Source organism: Centruroides vittatus, unplaced genomic scaffold (assembly GCF_030686945.1).
Source record: "Centruroides vittatus isolate TY-2023 unplaced genomic scaffold, ASM3068694v2 contig_235, whole genome shotgun sequence".
NCBI classification, from domain to species: Eukaryota; Metazoa; Arthropoda; class Arachnida; order Scorpiones; family Buthidae; genus Centruroides; species Centruroides vittatus.
In genome coordinates, this window is record NW_027121470.1 from 195,418 (window position 1) to 217,933 (window position 22,516).

At 26.4% G+C, this 22,516-nt stretch overlaps 1 protein-coding gene across 1 annotated transcript in view; it reads right to left on the reverse strand.

Annotated features, from left to right (window-relative positions):
* The window catches only part of LOC136971196 (uncharacterized), a 135,921-nt gene that overhangs the window by 44,247 nt on the left and 69,158 nt on the right, over positions 1-22,516 (reverse strand). The window contains exons 3-4 of the mRNA XM_067265672.1: positions 7,416-7,483; positions 1,229-1,309 (exon numbers count right to left, since the gene is read on the reverse strand). Of these exons, the coding sequence (XP_067121773.1) occupies positions 1,229-1,309; positions 7,416-7,483 (149 nt within the window). The remainder of the gene's footprint in view (positions 1-1,228; positions 1,310-7,415; positions 7,484-22,516) is intronic.

Sequence of the window (22,516 nt, forward strand, 5' to 3'; positions counted from 1 at the left end):
ATCTTTTTATTGAGATATTTAAAAAACGTATAAATCGTAAGATAATTGTGCACCTTCATCCCATTTTTGTATACAGAAGGATAACAATTCAATCATTAAACTTTAACGTTTCCATCAAAAAATTGTTGAAAATAAACTTTCCAAAAAGTATGTCCAATCAAACATTTTCGGTAAACAACTATCTTTCGCAACACTTCAAAGAAAAATCATTAACTCCATCCAATAACAATACAACGATAGCAGAAAATTTGAAGAAACTCATTAATTTCCGAAGCTAAAAGTAAAATAAACGAACTCCAACCCAAAAGTTGTTACGTAATAATTAAAAAGAACTCCTTCAAAAAAGTCGTCACTTTAAAAAAAAGAACACACCGCTCCATTGTTACGTAGTAATTGAAAAATTTCGAAAAAAGTCATCGCTTTCATTAATACGTCATCATTGTTATTACGTAGTAATTAAAAACGATACAAAAAATCGTCGCTTTCAATAATACGTCACAATAATAAAAATATCAATTTCTAACTGTGACGTTTCCGTAATTATTATGTCACAATTGATAAATATTTTAACAATAAATGACGTAAAAATATTTAATTTACACGTAATAAAGCGGATCAAGTTCTCAATTATGACATATTTTATATCTGTTGCGTCACTCAAATTTAAAACATTTTGATGGAAAAATTAAAGATTTGTATTTTTTTTTTTAAATAAAAATAACTGAAACATGTAATTTTATTATTTAATATATAAAATATAAAAAGAAATTTTGACGTTGTAATTATCATTATTATTAAAGTTAGTGATATGTAAATTTTCAGAAAGTGATACGATGACAAAATAATAGAGTATTATTACGTCGTTTATGACGTAGTAATAAAGATATAAATAATGATCGATAATATTTATTGTGACGCAATAATGAAAATGTCACCGAGAAAGAGAAACGTGTTTGTGAATTCTAATGACGTGTGCGTGAGGATAAATTAAACAAATTTAAATATTCTCTAGTCTTTTGACGTGATAATTCATAAATTTTTCTAATAAATTCGTACAAAATAATTTAAATATTTTAATTAATATTTAAGATTTTATAACACAATATGCAGCTAGTCTCCAGTCGAAAATATTGCTAATTAAGCTGTAAATTAAGCATATATTTTAAATTTTTACACGAAAAATTGTATTTTTTTAAATTTTTTATAAATATTTAACAAGAAAACTCACCTCTAAACATGGAGTAGAGCTGTGCATCTACAGTAAGTCTAGCGCAGGCTGTTTCTAACGTCTGTTCTTCATCACAATACGCTAAAATATATATATATATATATATACATATAAAAATATAATTTTTGAAGCTGTAAACTGTAATTTTTGATTGTAAATTGTAAAATATATTTGACGATGATTGATTCGATAAAAATAGAAAATTGCATTTCATAAACTTACTGATTTTTTCGTTAAATTTTCCCTTTTTATAAAGCGTTAAAGGAGAAATTTTTGACAGGAATTATTATTGATGTTTAGAAAGGATTTTGTAAACTAAAATGGATTTTATGTTGAGAGAAATTTTTGTATCAGTAAATATATATATATATATCTTCCCCTTTCAAGGAATTTTATTTTTCCTTATAAAATTCCCCTTTTGTCTAGGGTCAGGGTATTAACCAGAGATGTAATGCTTTTTATGTATTATTTATTTATTGTTAAAGTTTGGAAATTCACTTTTCACATTCAGAACCAATGACATTTTCAACTTTTATCAAAGAAATTTAATATTTTACATTATTTTCTTGGATTTTATTGTTTTTAAATTAACGTAAATACGTTGATTCGTGTTGTGACGTAATTTAAAATCTCTGTGTAATTTTTGTTTACAATTTTTGTTACGTTATACGAGACAGAAATTTCAAAATCACGCGCTTTACACATCATTATTAAAGTGTCGTCACGGACACGTAGTAATTTGACAGTGTTTTAACTTTTCTCCGTCATTGTTAAGCTCATTATTACGTAAATTATTTGTTACACAATGATTAAAATTTTCTACATTTGTTACGTCGTATTTAAAATCCGCTACATGTTATTTATTACGTCATGATCAAATTCTGTTTATAAAGCGTCAGTTACGTTGTTAATAAACAGGAAAAATTCATTACTACGTCATAGAAAAGTCACAAAGCTAAAGATACACAAAGATGCGTGATTAAAAGGCGAAAAAATTCGAAATATTTTGTTATAATTTTTTTCTATTGAAAATACTTAAAATTTATAAATTTTTCCTGTGAAATCTCACTTCGTATGACATCACAAACCAAAATTAATTATTAAGAGAAGCTCAGGGCACTAAAAATAGATCAGTTTTTGTCATTTTTTGGATCTAAATTTATCCTTCGTATCAGAAAATTATTGTCAGATGATCATTTCTGCTAAGTTTACGTCATACATCAAAAACTTTTCGTAAGATCTTTCAATCCAATATCATTAAATCACCTTCCAGAATATTTCAGAAGTCAGATAAAAGTCATTATTACGTCACGATTTCATCTAAATTATGTTGTAAATTTTATTTTAAATAATGGGCTAACGACTATTTTAATTTATGAAAAAAATCTGGGTCTTTAATATCGTGTCAAATCAGTGTTAAAAAAATTAACGAAATTTTTAGAATAAAAAAATTCTGGATGTATTTTTGGACTAAATTTATATTAGATTAGTAATGCCTTTTATTTTTATAAGTAAAGTTTATAAATTCGAATTTTACTCTCCCTGCTGTTATATTATAACAGAGGAAAAGTATGGTGATCGGTCAAGAAATGACACCCAAAATTTTTATAGTTTTGGATTCGGGGACCTTGAAATGTCGAGAAATGCAGAAAAATTTGGGGATTTTTATGTGTGTGTGAGGGGTTGCACGATTTTGTTCACTCAATTTGAATTTTAATAACTCCTCTGTCTTTTGTCGAAAATTTCTGAAATTTTGCAGGGCGATTTGTGTATTTGGAGGATAGATGAGGTTTAATTTTGGTGGGGAGATAGAGGGGAACTATGCGTTGTATCTCGAGCGGACATAATGAAGATTTTTATTAAACTCGTCTCTACTATCAAAATTAAAATTTGCCATCTTATAATAATTAATAATATAAAAGTTTTTAAAATAAAATCTTATAACAGATGGCACCATACACAATTTAATTGTTTTGCCGGAAAAGTTATGCAACTCGTTTCTGGTTCGTTTAATAAGTGAAGGAAGTGAAAAAATGCCAGCTTTATCGCTTCTAATGTTGACATTTTTCTCACTTCTTTCAAGTTATTTGCGTGCTCCTACGCATTTTATGCTAAATTTTTAGCAAAAATGTTAATTAAGTAAGAAAGTTAATTGTTAAAAGTGTAATTCTGTAACAGTTTTAACACTGAAAATTTATATTCTTGAAGAATTTCGTTCCATTCGTCACAAATCGTTTCATCTCTTTAACGTATCCTCACACGCTTTGTTGAATCGTTTTTGCGGTTCCTAAACCTATACGTATCAACTCGTTCGCAGATTTACAAGGGCTATTTATAACAGAAATCATCGAAAGTCATGAAAACTTCAATTTCGTATTCAACAGTTGCATGTAAAATAGAAGATCGCTGTTAGAGTCACGAATGCATCCTCAAGTATATCTCGTATCAGGATGCGGAATGGTATCTCGTGTATCATGATCATTCCATTAGTTCCACTCAAGCAGGAACCAAGACATTATATTATAGATTGGTCCACGATGTAAAGGATATTCACGAAAATTTCTTTGAAGAGATTGTGGTGGATGGTTTAGGGTTTAACCGTGACGATGTAAATCCTTATAAAATAAGAAATATTGTATGGATTTTGGTTTTGGATGTTGAATTTGATCGCTGCAGATGATAGATGTCCTCTCGGTTTTTTGAAAATTGTTTTATTTTAGATCTATATTCAGTTGTAAAATCGGTTCATGCATATTCGGATAGCGTGTCTTCAAGTAGAATCCACGTTTAGAAACAGATCTAAATAAAATTCTGTATAGGTTTCTCACATTTATATGTAAAATTGAATCAAATTTATAGATAATTTCGTTCTTTTGACAGGAAAATTATGCACTTAATATGGTGAAAATTTTTCTCTGGATATGTTTAAAATTAGCCTTTGAATATGCTCTATAAAGCTTAAAATTATGCTCTGAACATGCCTAAAATTTTGGTCTGAATATGAAACAATTTATCGAGTTTTAGCCATTCAAATATAAAAGTTATAATCATTTTAAGTCTATAGTAATTTAAGAATTAGGACCATATCCTCTGCATTTACAGAAGCAAAGATATTGACTATATAAAATCAATAGGAAATCGTAACACTGTTATAAATGTACTGTACAGTACAGTACAATATTTTTGTGGATCGGTTTGAAATAAGTTTGAAAAACTCTCTGGAAAGTAAACAAACAATAAAAATAAAATTGAAAGTTAGCCAGTTACTTTACGACACACTTCACCTTCATCTCTTTGAATCATGTAATGAGTTTCTATACTTCGAATAGTATCAGCGCCTGAAGGAACAAACTAGCGAAGATTAGTTGTTATCGATAATATGAAAAAATCATATTACATTTACAGAGTGAACCGTAAAGAAGCGTAATACCTTCAATTTTTTTCATTTACTGTTTTTTTCTGAAGAAAATAACATGTTATTTATATAACTCGTCCTCTGCGATATTCGTATCAATTTCATGATTATAGCTTAATTAACAACGATTGGTTGAATTAAAAAAGAGGCGTCGTTGCTTTTATTTTCTTAACCAATCAGGTTAATGTAATTTTATATTTACCCAACCTTCTTAATAATTTTTTTATCATCTTTATACACTAATATACAGAAGAGTACTACATATATTTATGCTTTATTTGAATTTTTACTAAATTATCTCTCAAATAATTATATTTAGATGTAGTTCACAGTTTTCGAAATGATGTAAGTATAAATAAAGGTTATTTGATACAGCAATTTTTTTTAATTTCAAATTTATATTTTCTGCATTTCATTTAATGATATTTGTATTTTTAATTTAAATTATAAAATTCGAATTTTGAATATAAATTTTTAAAGAATTATAAAGTAGAGCACCGTCTGTAATTTTATATTTTACGTGTACTTGTGTGTAAAAGAGATAAAAATTTTTATATAATTTAACACAGGGGTAGTGTGTATGACTGACTACTGAGGATAAAAATCCCGAAATGCATGCCAACCCCATGTTATACACTAAGATTCAATTGTGTGCAAACAGGACACATGGGTAATCAGCCTGGAAAACTGACCCCTATTAAAAGTTATAAACGTGAAGAAAACCTACGTGGCCACACCCTTTAACGAGGTGCGAACCCACGACCAACTGCCATTGTTCGCTGGTTTCATACTGTGTAGTAAGATTCAATAACGTGTCGTGAAGTGTCCGTAGTCCGTCGTCTGTTTATATATGATGAAGTATATTTAAAATAAATTAATAATTTTAGAAAGCTTCATAAATTAAACAAAAAAAGTAAACATTTATTACTTTTTTCATTCAACTTCTATTAAATTTTAACGACATTTTTTTACTATAATCACACAATTTCTACTATAAAATAATTTAGTTTAACTAAAAAAAAATAATTGAAAATTTTATTATTATTTTTTCTTTCTTTTTAATCATTAAACCTCAAAATTTTCAGTTTATTTCTAATTTGGTTAAAACCCTTCTTTCCTAAAATAAAATGAACAAAAAAGTCATTATTACATAAATATTTAATCTCATTAACTAACATATTATTCCCATTTCATAATAGGAACCTTATAAAAACTAATAATAAAATAAAATAAAAATATATTATGATTCTAACAATAATAAAATTATTGAATATTTTTATTTCAATTATTCGCATGGTTTATTATCAATTATATTAGTATTACCAATTATTAAAAAATCTTACTTTATTATTTATTCGACACAATTCCTGTGCTTTTGAATGGGGGAGGGGAAATAAATTTATAACAATTGAAGCGATTTAAAAAATTAAAAAGGAACCCCCTCCACACACACACACACACACATACAGACATCTAAATCATTTGAAAGTCTTATTGTCTCTTATTTTTTTCCTTCCCCTCTCTTATTCTTAATTCCAGAAGGAAACACAAAATAATTGGTTTTCAGAAAAGAATTGAATAGAATTACTTTTTTGGACATTTAAATAAGAGCTAGGAGGGAAACTTATCAAAACATTTGTTCTTTTGTGCATACAAGAACATTAGGAAGAATCTGTATTTATACTGATATTATTCACTGAAAGAAATTAAAGTAAACGCTATTATTTTATAGATGATGATTAAAAAAATTATCTTAGGGAGAAAAAAATGAAGTCTTAATAATGTCATTTCTTAAATCCCTCGTGCAGTATCTTAAACAATTAAGATGCTGAATAAGAAAATAGTGTTGGTGAGATAACGTAATTATTTTTGTACACTTTTTTTGCGTGTATTGTGTTTCTTCTGGTGTTTTTTCCTCCTTGTTGAAATGGATTCAATTACACAAAGCTGCAAACGTATTCAATTTTTGTAAACCGTACTGAAGCCGTAATCAATGCTCAATAATCAATTTTTTTTTTTTTTTTGCTGTAAAAGTAGACATTACATTACAAAACTTTGTTTAATTTAATGTTTATAAGATAATATTAAAATTTTGATCTCAAAATTAAGAAATATAAATGTAATTTGCGTACGGTATTAATTTAAAAGAAAACAATAAAAGAGCAACAGTCAATTTTTAAATCTTTTAAGCGATTTGTTAATTTAAACTGAAATTTGACTAATAATCAGAGAGTAAATCCAATGTGGAAAAGGATCGCGCGTTTATTGTTCGTTTTTAAATTCTCAATTACAGTTAATTGATTTATACAATTTTGAAACGAAGAATAGGCGTTGTTTATGAGATCTACGCAATTTAACTTAGTTTTGTTTTTTTTTTAAACGTCATTAAAGATCGCCCAATTGCTGAACGAATCTTCATAACTCGTTTTGTGTGGGAAAGTTTTAAGATTTTCTCGTAGGAAATTTAAAATTTTAATACGATTTTCTAATCTAAAGTTGCTGTTTAGGTGATAGAATCGTCTGTACTTAAACATTTGCAATAAATCATTCTGAAAAGCATTTTGACCACGCCTGCTTGGTACACCTGGTTGCACACCCAGGTGTGGCACACCTTTTGAAACAAGATAGTAGCTAATTACTTATTTTGGGTGAGTATAAACGATTATTATCCCAATTTCGCACTTTCTTATCTCTTAATTTTTCGTCTGACATCAATTTTTCAGTTCAAAATTTACTTTACGAGTTAAACAATAAAAGTTATTCCATACTTACTTTCTCTATACTGTAAAACGTTGGGATGCTTCTGGTATATAACCACACACCTGTAACAATTCTCACGGCTGTAAAAAAAAGAAAAAAAAATATCAGAATTATCCTAAACATTTTTATAACTTTATATTCTTAATATAGATTTTCTAAAATATATGATTTTATTTCAATTTACTTGTAAAATTTCACTTTAATTTTATTTTAAAATTAAATATACTTACAAACACTAAACTTAAATTACTAAAAACTACGATTTTAATATTCCTGTGTTATATTTTCATAATTTAATTAAGTCAAATTAATTAGTAATTTGCATATTTAAGTTAAATCTTCATTTTAAAAAATATATTGTTTAGACTTAAATTAAATAATTATATTTAACCTTTACATTAAATTATTATAAATACTTTGACAATAAAGTACTGTTTTATGACAGTTTAGAGTCTTTTTACAGCAATTTTATTCAATTTTTGAAGTTTTATTGGGCATTATTGAAGAGAAATTGAAAGAATTTTCTTAAGATTTGCTGAATTTATTGATTGGTTCCTTTCAGCAGGTAACTGAAAGACAATTTGGCACTGGCATCATATTTAGAGAGCCTCAAAAACACTTAATATAAATTATTTATTCTATTGCGTTTTTACGAGGTATCTGCCTGGCTGTTATATTTATGGTGACTTATCAAAAAATGACCTCCCTAACATTTATACTTTTTGGACGCAAAATGTTGAGAAATGCAAAAAACTGTTTGGGGGTTTACTGTATGTATGCAGTTAGTGTGTGTGAAGGACACGAATTTTCTCCCCCTATTTTGAAGCTTAATAAATCACATGCCAGTTGCCGAAAATTTTTGAAATTTTGCAAAGTTGTTTATGTTTTAGAGGAAAATATTTCAAGAAATTTTCAAAAAAGTCAGACAATTGGTTCGGGAGATATGGTCCCACCTTTTTAACATCTTCAAAACCAACCTGAAGACTTTTAAAGGTAATGGCATCAATTACTAGAAATGAATACAAATAAAGAAGGCCGCGAAAATCCAGCAACATTGTTGTCAGCTTTTTTGTAACAATGTTTATTATGAATAATCCTTTATTTTTAAATAATATAATTAAACACTAGGCTACATACTGAGGGCCTCGGGAAGATAAATGGCTGGGATCTTTGTTGATGTCTACAAGGTCCTGGTAGAAGCAATAACATTGTGAACATATAAAATATTATAAAAATAAGAGATGAGAAAAGATACACAGATGTCTTTTTATTTCTATAGAGAACTTTTATGATAATGAACTGGGACTCTCTTGATCTCTACGAGGTCCCCGTTTTGAACTCTCTTGATCTCTATGAGGCCCTGGTACGAGCTAATAACATTATAAAAGAACATTATAAAAAAAAATAAGAGATGAAAACAGACACACAGACGTCCTATTTTTCTATAGAAAACTTTTATGATGATGTACTGACTCAACTTTTTAAATAATATAAGTGTTTTCTAGCTTCTTTATATGCCTTCCAAACCCTTGGGGAATTTTTATAAAAATACAGGAAATTCAATCCAATAATTTTTTGTCAATCGTCTCAAGTGTTTCCGTAGGATATCCCTTGGGAAAATTTTGTACTTTTATTTCAACATAAAATGTTGAAATTTAAGCTACCCACCAGCTGCTCTCTTCCATATTAACATAAACCGCATAGAAGGAATGTTATATATTAACTTTGTTCTCAACATCTTCAAGTTCAACGAATTTATAAGTAGAAAAAATAAATTCGGATATTTAACCAAATAAAAAGGCAAAAATAAAATAAAAAATGGGAATAGACTGTCGTAAATACTTCGATTTAACGTTTCCTGTATTCGAGGTATTATTATTATTTTGTAAATTTTATTCTGTGACGAAAAAGGCGTCCTCTTCTTATCGATGTGTTACATCAAGGGCAGGTGGGGTCTAAATTATAATATATAAAAGGCCCTTATCCCTCTGCCAAATAACAAATTTGACACCATCCTCATAGCGATATCCTTAAGCTAAACAAGCTACGAGGATGCAGTTTAAGGCCTAATTTTAAAATTATTATTATCATTATTTCCTTTTGCTGTTTCTAAAGACAATTTCTGCCATTTTACTAATGCATTATATACAGGGTTGAATTTGGAATTTACAGCCTTAAATATAAAAGTCCTTCCCATTTATTAAGGCCCAATCGTGGGGCCTTGAATTGTTTTATTCTTATAGCGTGATGCTTTAAGATACGATCCTCGCTTCCTTATCGCATCCAACCCCTTTCAACTATAACTCAATTTTATTATTATCCACCATTAACTTACACTGTTAAATGCATGCCAAATTATAACGTAAACATTTAACGATCCACTTATTATTTTAACAGTAATTATACTATAAATTTACATGTCGTATTGTTAATATTGCGTGTTGTCACGCTCCTAACACACGCGAATAACGTAAAGATATAGAAACATAAAATTTCCAGAAAAATTTAATGTGAAATCTTATAAAATAAATATTTGTTTATATAATTAATTTTAAAAGCTTTTATTTGTTTACAAGAATTATTATTTTGCTGTAACAACAATAATAAATTCGTTAAAGAGTAAATGTTTTTTTGAAAAAAAAAACAATTTAAAAATAAACATTAGAAAAATAGAATTTATTTAATTTAAATCCTGTTAGGTTACTTGTATATTTATCATAATCAAATTTGTTGATTACGAAGTTGACTTTTGATTATAATTAAATTAATAATTACGGAAATTTACATATTTACTTAATTCTAATCCGTTTCATAAAATAAAAAAAATGGTTATTTTTATTTCCATTGTTAAGTAAAATAGAGCAATTTTAAAGAATAAAGTGATTAATTTCAAGTTTTAATTTCAATTAACGGCCTAAACACGTAATCTTAATTGTAATTAAACTGTCAATTAAGTAATAGCGGTCATTTTAAACGTGTTATATTTAATTTTTATACATTTGTACTTACTAGAAATTAACTATAGAGTTTGGTTTAATATGACTATTTTTAGGTTACTTGTACTGTACAGTTCAGTACATTTATCATAAAATATTGTTGATTACAAAGTTGACTTTTAATTATAGTTAAATTAATAATTATAGAAAATCATATATTTACTTGATTTTAATCCGTTTCATAAAATGGAAAGAAAATGATTACTTTTCTCCATTATTAAGTGAAATAGAACACTTTTAAAGAGGAAAATGATTAATTTTAAGTTTTAATTTTAATTAACGGCCAAAACACATGATCTTAATTGTAATTGAGGTAACAGTTAAGTAATATCGATCGTTTTTTACTTATTATATTAATTTTTTACGTATTTATACTTGATAGAAATTAAGTATAAAGTTTAGTTTGTAGTTAAAACTTCTAAATTAAATTTTAAAATGTCGCACAGGTGTTCGTGCGCAAAATATTCGATTGTGACCAGATTAAAATTGGAAAAAACCTTTGATATTAGTAGAAAATCTGCTTCTTTTGGCCATCTTCCAACTCTTTCCCTAAATGGTTAAGTAGTTTGGGTGCTCTCTAGAGCACATAGATTTTCGACATTGTTTTAGTGATTTTTCTTGCACTCGTAAACCTAGATTTTTCTGTGTTGATCGCATTGGATGTGTTGAAAATAAAAAGAAAAAAAACATTTTGAGATTTTATAGACCTTATCGACGATTTAAACTTAAGTAAAGAATAAAAGTTGTTTTGTCGCTATCGAGTTTATTCCTTTGGAATGGAATGATTTGTAAAGCTAAGTAAAAGAAAAATTATGTTATTAGAAAAGTATTAAAAAATCATAAATAAAATTTTATTATAGTATCTTATCATCGAAAATTTATCCTTTTATACTTTATGAATCAATTTATGATAAGATATTTTGTTTAGAGGGTGAAATATTGTATAAAATGAGTTAAAACGTGACTTTATAGATTGATTCTTTCCACCTATCTACCATTATCTATAGTTTTTACTGTAATTCTGATTTCTTTATAGCCTCATATCGCAAATACTTCGCTGTTTAACTGTAAAGTTATACTGTAATGTTTTCTAATATACTTAAATTAATAAAAATCACTTCAAAATATTGATATTTTCACGATTCTTATCCGAGACTATCAAATTTTTATGTAAATATTAGTGCTTATAGGTGGTATTAAAGGTTAAAAAAACTATTTTTATTGTCGATTTACTAATGAAGAAGGTATATATAAGTGAGAATATTTAGTTACTTTTGATAAAAACAATGATAAATGTAATATACTTATAGTTGATAGGGAGATTTCTACTCTATAGTACAGCTTAGTGTTGTATAAAAATAAGTAGAACGAACGAAATTTATTGTGACATTGATTTTCAATCATATTTTTAATTAATTTAATTTCAAATGTATGCTCTCGATCTCAAATTAGTGTCGTCCCCTGTAAATTGTACTTTTCCTGATAACAGAGTCGTGCCGGTCTTCTATCTAACTCCTGTAAAGGAAAATTTTTTGGAATTGACGTCACGTGACTTCCGTTATAGACCGGAAGTTGGTATATAATTAATTGGGGTCTTCTGCCCCTAGGGTTTCTATATCTGGTCTCGAGTTTTATCTATCTAACACAGTTCTCGAGGTTAAAGAAGGACAGTCTGACAGTTAGAGAACCAGAGAACCACAATTTTTTCCAAATTGCAGTTCGATGATAAGTATTTTCCATAGAGAATAGTTAGACACTCTATTCAATTCGTTAAGGTCATAGGTACAATTTTTTTTTCTTTATAAAACGCAAACATGCCCTCGAGATACGAGTGCCTTTTCAAGTACTTCCAATACCGAGTGAATTTATAAGAAAGAAGGAAAAAAAATCTCGAGGCTAAAAATTCGACCAGTGGCCATGATTCATTCTATGTTTTGAAAAATTGGCAAAGATGCGGTGACCGAAGTTCGTGGATTTCAGTCAAATGGATTATGAAAAACCAATGAAAGCAAAGAAGGGAGGGGGTGTGTGTAAAGAAAAAAAGCTCTTGATGGATCTTTCTAGGTTCAAAACATGGTCTGAAAAACGCAGACACATCATTTCACGAATGAAAGGAAGAAAAAAAAAGAAGTTTTCTGTAGAAGAAATCAAAAATTGTTGTTATGACAGTCGCAGTCAAAAAATATTTTCTTTCTTTTTTTTCCTGTTTATATATCGATGAAGAAAAGAAAAGTATAGTGGCATATAAGTATAGATACATGTAAGCAAGATTGTCTGGTTTATCGAAAGTTTTTTCTTAATTTATAATTTTAAAGCAGAAGAGAAGGGAAAGGATAAATTCATCAGCATCATTTTATATTTTTCTGCTTTTTTATAAAAAAAAGGAAGGAGGAAAAGTAGAAGATCAAGTCATCAGCATTTTCCTTTGCCTCTCTCTTGTAATTTTTATTAAAAATTATAATAAAATATATTAAACTCTTTATTGTACTTTTTAAATAAGAGAAGGTGAATAGAAAAATAAATTCATTAGCATCTTTCTATATTTTCATGCTCTTTTCTTTATAAAAAAAGGAAAGAAAAGATCAAGTAACCAGCATTTCTTTCTTGTAATTTTTAGAGAAATTTATGATAAAATATATTCAACTCTACTATACTTTTTAAATAAGAGAAAGTGAAGAGAAGGATATAAGCATTTTTCTACATTTCCCTGCTCCTTTCTTTATAAAAAAAAAAGAAAAAGAAGATCAAGTCATCAGCATCTTCTTCCTCTTTCTCGTATTTTTATAATAGAATATTCTGAAGTTTATTTTATTTTACTTTTTGCCTTTTTTTATAGAAAAGAAAGAGGAAGAGGAGGAAATTATCAATAAATGTGCTCCTTCTTGTTATTTTACTCGCATTTTATAAAAGAATGAGGAAAATATTCCTTTCCTACTTTCCTTTTGCTCCTCTTTTTCTATACAGGAAAAACGAAAACGTGAAAATATGAGGATGCTGATGATTTTCTCTTCTTCTTCTCGGGAATGATAACGAGAACATGAAATCGTTTGATTATAAATTTTAATTAATATAATAAATTAAAACAATTATTTTGATTAAATAAAACGAGTGGTTATGCGTTTTCTCTTCTTGTTTTCATTACAAAGAAAATGCTAATGAATTTCTCTTTATACAGTTTTCTTTTCCTTTTGTAAAATAAGAAAAGGAGAATGGCAAAGAAGGTAAAAGATTCTAACTTCTTCCATCTCTCTCTCCTCTATAAGAGTTGGAATTAAAACCAGAATTTTCCAATTTATTTCTCCTCCTTTTTTCTATAAGAGATGAAAAGGAGGAGGATGAAGAAGGTAGTAAGCATCAGCATCTTCCAACTCTTCCTTTCCTATAAAAAAAGTGCAGGGTGAAAAAGGTAGAAAGTATCAACATTTTCAAGTCTTCCTCCTCTCCCTTCCTATAAAAGAGGAGGAGAATATCGAAACATAAATTATCATTACGTAATTATTTTCCTCTTACTTTCCTCAATTTGAAGAATCTTTATAATTCGAAAAATTATATTAAAATGATTTATACAAAAGAAGTTAAAATAAATAAACGTAATTTTACAATGAGTAGTAATTTTATCAAATATAAAAGACTAAAAAATTATGGGAATTTTTTGAAATTTTCAAGATGTGTCAGTCCTGAATTTGTGATAATTTAATTTTGGTAAAAATTTCGAGAAAATGAGAAATTTTATTTTATTTTATTTTATTTTTATTTTTTAAAAGCTTACTTCGTGGAAAATATTCTTAGAAAATAATAAGTATCTAGCGAATAAAGGTATTTGTTTGTCAAGTAAATTTCGCTTTCTTTTGTTTTTATGCAGTTTCAAGAAAATAAATGAAAAGTTTCTCTTTAAAAAAGCAAAAACTTTGATGATATTAAAGGAATTTGGGGGATTTTAAAGGATAAAATGGATTTAGAAAGTGAAATAATTTAATCTTTCGGAATTACAAGAATTGGAATTTTGTCACGTTAAAGATAACAGTGATTCTATTTAAATTTCTTTAATTGTAAATCGTTAATGATTTAAAACTGGTAGCGTTACGTCAAAATTTCTTTCATTTCTATTAAATATATATTGAATTTTTCTTTAGGAATAGCCTTAAAGCATCAATAAAATTCCTAGATTTTTAAGGGATATAGGGATATATTTTCGTTAAAAAATTTCTTATACAAACACACACACACACATATATATATATAGGATATATATCGATGCTTTTGGGCTATTCGTATAGGGAATATGGGATATTTATTCCTTATTCCCTATAAGATATATGCGTAGATTTTATGTATAATTTTCCTTTAAAAATGTTTTAAATTTTCTAAAATTCCTTAAACTATTCCTAAATATTTCAAAATATATAGAAGAAATGTTGATATGTTCTTTAAACATTTAAAAATATTAATTTTTGGGATCGCCTTAATCAATGGTATTTTTATGCTATTAATTTATGCATTTAGGAAAAGCCTACTCCTTAATTTAAAGAATAATCCTTAATTAAAGGTGTACAATTTAGTTTTAGGTATAATCCTTAACTCAAGGAGAATTGTTAAATAAAGTTAAGGAGTATGCTTTTTTTAAATGCATGAACTTTGTAGAAAATTTTTTAAAAAATTTCCTTAAAGAATTTTCGTTTAAAATTAACATAAAATTTTAATTTAAAATAGCATTTAAAATAATTATTTATTATTTTGTAAATAACTCAAGAACGAATCGTAAAAACTTTTTTGAAAAATTATCTAAAAGTTGCTTTTTGTATTAAAAAAATCATATAAAAGGTAATAAATTAATTAAAATTAATTTTTTGAATATTAATAAATTGGTAAAGTTATTTTAAAAAATTAAATAGCAGTCATTTTAATAAAAAATAAATATATAATATGCTAAAACTTTAATATGCTGTAAACTTTTCTAATTATGGAAAGGCTAAACAAACTTGCAATAATCCGCTTAAGGCAAAAAAGAAGAATTATTTTAGAAACATCGACTCAACCCTAATCAACAACGGTAAGGACAATATCTTGTTTTGGACCACTATACGTAAATTTCGCTTCAACATAAATCCTAGTACAAATTTTTCAGTTATAGACTTTAATGTATGGTAAAGTTTCTATCAAAGATTCTCAGATATTCAACCTATCTCACCAATAAGTTTTATTATTGATACTCATAATGAATATTTAGATACTTACTTTACAATTAATGACTTAGAAGATGCTATTAATAAAACCAAAATCAAATCTACGCCAGGTAGTGACAACATCCCAACTAGCTTTCTAAAGATGCTTCCTCATCAAGTTCATAGAAAACTACAAAAAATATTTAATTCTATGTACAAAGAAATTACATATCCTGACTTGGAATTCAGCTACGATTACAATGATATATAAAAAAGGCGACCATCTTTTTCCGGATAATCATAGACCCATTGCTTTGCTTTCAGTATTAAGGAAATGCTTTACGTCAATGCTAGCTTCTAAATTTTGACAGTGGACCAAAGATACGGATCTAGATTCAAAATTTCAATATGCTTACACCAGGAATAAAGGAACCGAATTCGCAATTTTTCTACTACTGTCTATAATACAACTTCAATTAATAATAAAACATAGGAAAGTATACGAAGCATTTATAGATATCAAAAAGGCTTTTGACTCTGTCTACGTTCCTCTACTGGTTCATAAATTAAGAGTTAAGGGTGCAGGTGACCGATTTTCAACAACAGTACTTAAATTATTTTCAAACTATTGTATAAAAATTAAACAGGGAAATTTCATTTCTCCATCATTAAATTTATTACGTGGAATACTTCAGGGTGACCCTCTTTTACCATATCTATTCAATTTTTACTTATCTGATCTAGATCATCTTTTTCTCCAATCCAGTGATGGGATTGAGATCGCTGGCAGAGTTTTTCACCATATTCAATTTGCTGACGATTTGGTTTTACTTGCACCTAATAAAATTTCTTCACAGAAGAAAATTAATCAATTAAACTCATATCTCAATTCGCTGCATTTAACAATAAATCCCACTAAAACAAAGATTATAATATTTTGAAATAATTGTAAACTTTCACAAACAGAATCGAAGTTGTATCTAAATAATACTCCCCTACAAATAGTTAAATAAGTTAATTTCTGGAGTCATTCTGGAGTCATATTTGATTGGAATATTAACTTTAAAGCACATCTAACTACTATTAATAACAAAGGAAAGCTGGCAATTGACAATCTCTTGTATTTATGTTCTACTCCGAAAACGTCAAACTTGAATATCCATATGAAGTTATATATTTCAATAATTAATCCCATTATATACTATGCCAGTCCAATTTCGGGTCTCGATTATTTATATAAACTGGAATCTTTTCAAATTTATTTTTTTCGTAAACTTCATCTAGAAAGATCTATTCCTGGTTATGCTATACGTAACGAAACAAACCGTATATGCTCATTCCCTTTTTTCTCAAACGTACTACCGTAATAAAATTTAAAAATGATAATAATTTAATTGTTCTACATCAGGAAATTATAAAAAAAAGCAAAAACATAAGTTCAAACCAACTATGGCAGACTAAGTTTCAAAAAATTTTAAACTCATTCGGAGTATCTGACCTGCTATTCAAAGATAATTTGCAAGACTGGAAATGTGACTATACTCTATTAATTGAATCTACAATATCTCAGTCTATTAACAAGGATCAAACAACTTCAAATCAGAATAAATATCATTCCTGGTACACCAATCTACTCCATATTCCATCTTCACAACCATATATATCTAAATCAATTAATTTAAATGTGAAAAGATTAATATCACAAATACACCTTAATAAATATTCTATTTACATCAACAACAGTTATATTAATTTTGCAAATAATCATTGTATTTGGTGCAATTCCGAAAAACTCTCACTCTACCATCTGATACAGGATCGTCAAATGTGCACGACTCACTTGATATCAAACGAACAATTTAATGTAAATCACTCCTTAAACATACAATGAGTATCAACAAAGGTAATAAAAAGTTTTATATAGACTATATAATTACTTTATCAAAATTACAGAAATGTTAAAAAACCTAACTTAGTAGTTCATTGTTCATTACTACTAAATAACTGTGATTTTATCTGTATTAATAACTTTAAGGCTTTGATTGTTTTAAAAAATGGGAAAAATTCCAAATGTAGGAAAATTTAGAGAAAATAAAATATAGGAAAATTTGGAGAAATTAGAGGAAATTTAAGGAAAGTAGGAAGTTTGGGGAAAAGAAAAATTAGGGAAATTTGGAAAATTATAAAAATAATTTTAAATAATAATGAAAAAATTCTATTGATTAGTTTAATTAATTGATTAAAATATTTTTAATTGAAATTATCATAAAAATTAAATGATTTCATAATAAAGATAATTTTTTAAAAGTTATTAAATTATTTATGTAATTTATAAGTAATAAACGATTTCATTGAAATAATTTTTAAAATGTAATCATGATTGTTATTTAAATAATTTATAACATTTCGTTAAAAAGAATAAAATTAATTAAAACAAATTTCTATTCTTTTGGAATTAAAAAAATTCTATGAGAATTTTTATTTATATTTCATTAAAAAATAAATAATTAGGAAAATTTAATATAATTCGCAATAATTAGGAATTTTTAATGTTATCAAACTTTTAATGTTATTAAAAAATTTAATTTTTTTAGTTAAATAATAATAATTAGAATTTTAATTCTTCGAGTCAAAATTACTTTAAAAATTAATAATAATTAGTAAAAACATTAATAATAAAAAATTAAACGGATTCACGGAATTATTTAAGATAATTTTAGGAAATTATAAAAGTGATATTTGATAAATTCCCTAAATCTTATATCTGAAAAAGTCTATTAAAGTTAAAAAAATTAAATTAAATTGAGTAACTCGTAAAATTTAATTGATTCAACAGAGAATTTAGAAAGATTTAACCCTGCTACAGATAATAAAGTATAAAATTATAATTAAAGAAGGTAAAAAATATATTTATAAAACTTATTAAACATCTTAAAATTGATATAAAGATAATTAGAGAAGTTTTAGAGATTTAAATGTTGAGATTTTTATCAATTTTTTTAGAGAAAATCTTCTCTTTAAGCAAATATTTTACATAGATCGTTAAATAAAAATGTTTAATATTTTAGGAAAATGCTGATTCTTTTATATATAAAATAATAAATTATTAAAATATTCTTATTTTTAAAAAATTCGTATAAAATTGGAGTGAAAAAGAGAGTTAAAGTGAGTGATTTATAAGAGCTATAAACTGATCGTTTCGGTCAGTAATTGACTTGAAAGCTATAAAAATTGCTTTAAAAATAAATATTTAGCTTAAAAAATGCAAAAATTTCATAAAAATTTATAATTTTTTTTTTATTATTTTAAGTGCAAATTCGTTATAAACAATAATGTAGGTAGGTAACTGTAAGGTTTTAATTGGCTTGAAATGTATAACAATAACGTAAAAATACAGATATTAAGTTAAAAAATACAAAAACTTCGAAAAAAATTTATTATTTTTTTGATCATTTAAACAGTAAAATGGATATTTTACTAAATAAATTCATTGTAAACAATAACATAGATAATTATCATATATTAGTTTGATGATAACGGTATAGAAATTGGCTTGAAATTTATGCAAAGTAGATTTAAAAAGTTCAAAATTTAACTTGTACATGCGTTTATTTAAAACAGTAAATATATCAATATACAATTTATTGGGCTACAATACCAAAATTGCAGCCCAATAAATATAAAATGTCGAACATTTCCAATGTCGTCGTCTCTGCCTTTTCTTCATTAATCTCGAGAATGAAACTAGATAGATGTAAATCGAGATCAAATATGGAAAGCTAAGAGACTAGAGACCCTAATTTACTATATACGAACATCTGGTCTGGACCGGAAGTCACGTGATTTAATTTTAAATTCTAAGTTGATTTAAAAATTGCTCGTTATTTTCAAAATTAAGTGCAACGAATAGTGTGGATAATTATCATATAAAAGAAAAAGAAAACAAAAACTTTTATTATTATTATTATTTTTTAAATTTTCTTCCTTATAGTAAAATGCTTTATGTATAAAATATATCTTTCAAATATTAATCTAGCAAACGGTCTCCTCTAGCAAGCCATTCTTTATATAATAGAATAGAATGCGTTCTCTCTTATTTTAAACTGTATCCTGTTCAGAAAAAATTTTTATTATTATTTTTTTGTTACATTCTCTTACTTATAAAGGAGTTATTTTGCTACACTACCTTTCTGAAAGGAATACATTTGTTATTTACTCTTCTGACCTTTCAAACTTGTTGTTTTATTCTTTCTGTATTAAGTTCTATACCCAATATGCTACTGTCCTCTAACTTTAAAAAAATAGTTGTTCTTTCATACTACCAATTCTTTCATTCCTTTATAAAGAAAACTCTTTACCATCTATATTACTATTCTGCTAAAGAAATTGGTTATTTGATCCCATTAAATCAAGCTACAGTTATTATATATCTGATATATCATAATAAAAGCAACATTGTTTTGCTTTATTTTAAATAATTTTATTATAAAAACATTTTTGTTATAAAATAGTGCACAAATATGATTATAAAGTAATAATTGTTCAGTTTTTTACATTAAAATGTAAATTTTCAACTCGATTTTTTAAATATAAATGAATTTTTCCAGCGGTTAATTCAAGAAATGCTTCAAAATTGCACATTGAAGCATCTTGCTTGAATTATCTATTCGAATTATCTATTCGAATGCTTCAAAATTAATATGAATTAAATATTTCTTGTATAATCAGTGGTAAATTTTAATATTTTTTGTTTACAGGATAAAATATAATTTAATATTTCGTTAATTATAAAATATAACAATATTTAGCAAAATTAGAGCAATTAAAATTATGTAAAAATGTATTTTATAAACAAAGGCGATACAATGCTTTATATTTCGTACAAAATAAAACATTAAAACAGTTTTAACGATAATTGGACAGAGAAATAAACAAGTGAAAGATGATTGGTCTAGTTCTCTCTTTCTTACTTTCTCATCCAATCAGCATTAACTAATGAACATCTTTCTGGTTTTTATATGGCAAAGAACGTCTAAGCTTAAATAAATATTTTAAATTGAATATTTTTCTATTTTATATTAATTTTAATTTACGCGAAACTAAATTTACCAACTTCTGAAAATTAAATAAACGCCTCGTAATATATTTTATTAATAAAAGTCGAAAATTGAAATTAAACAATAAATACATCAAAAATATTGAAATTTCGCGAGGAAGTTTAAACTTAGAGAAGAGAAATTGCAACGTATTTTTAACATCTTATACAAGATTGTATTCATTCATATTTTGATAAATCATTTCACGAATAAAATGTGAAAAATTTTTTCGTCAGATTTCTTCTTGGATAATATCATTATAACACTTCCATAAATCAATTTTAAAACTTATATTTTATAGCAATGACAATGATCTGGTGATTTGCATGCTGAAATTTTCGATATCTTTATTATACTCATCGCTCATATCCTGTATAAAGGTTGCATGCAACTTGTCATTCTTCAACATTTCTCCATGTTCACCATTACTTACAAAGGCACAATCTTCATCCTTTTGCTTACTTTAAGATATTTGCTTCAATAAAAATTGAGATATTTAATCTTCTGCGCGTAAAATATTCATCTTGTCGTCTCGTGATTAAGTTAAATCTTTGAAAAAAAAATTCGGCTCATATTTTATGGCACGTGAAAAACTTGGAATAAATCTTAAGAATTTATTGGAAAGAATGGATTTATTGGTGTCATTTGTTAGCTGTTAAAGGTGTTAATTAACCGACAAATGTGGCTATTAAAAGTTAATGAGTAAAGACTTTATCTAACAACTTTTTTCTTCCAAAAAATCTCTTACAAAAGCCAAATTTAACAAACGTTTTATATTTTTTTACGTGTGGCATGTTTCCAAATAACACTTCTTTTTTTGCTAGAAAAGAAATGAAAGTTTTCTCAATTTTACCATTTGAAAAAATTGAGAAATATTAAAATTTTCACTTGAATGAATCAAAATTTTAAATATAAAATACAACTTTCAAGCAAAGTTCTGTTACCTTTTTAATTTTATGTCATTTACCACATTCGTTTGATAGATGGAGAATTAATTATAATTTGCCTATTTTCAGCAGATTTCGGCACTAAATTTAAATTTTCTAAATGTTTAAGGCATCTATCTGTAAGTTTTGAGTCAAACTTACACGAAAAATAAGGAAATTTAACTATTTTATGCTTGAATTTTCTAATTTAATACTGAAAAACCTTACTTCATAGTGGCTTTGAACAATATTTCACGAAAAACTCCTGCTTTGCATCATAATTTTCAATTCGAAGATGAGTTCTTTGCATGAAATTTTACTTAAAAATACATCAAACGAACAATTATTTATTGTGATATCATCACAATGCCAGGATGCAACATTCAGTCAATTTTTAATTTTAAAAATCATGTGGTTTACGGTCCATATGAAAAGTGTCCGTATAATTAATCGGGGTCTTCGGCTCATATCTGGTCTGGATTTTATTAGTGTCTTGCCCCTGTATATGATACTTCTACTGATAACAATCAATTTTCATTTATCTAACTGGTTCTCGAAAATAATGAACGACAGCAGACATACAGACAAACGACAATGGAGAATGTACTGTATTTTAATATTCTTCGATTTGAAAACTGTAACCGAAAAATGGAATTTTTATCGAATTTTCATACTGGAAAATTGAAGAATTTACTTGCTATGTAATTTATCTGTTACATTCCTTTCAAGTGGTTACAATTAAATAATTCTGAAAATTTTCGATGAGTAAATGCTTCCATCATTTAATTAAAATTCTGTGAATAATTACAGGTTAATCTACTTCATGTCAATAATGATGAAACAAATTTTGAAAAATATCTTGAAGAGTTAAGTTGAACTTGCTTCAGGATATCTAAATTTTTAATTTTTCTTTAGTGAAAATGTTCTGATGAT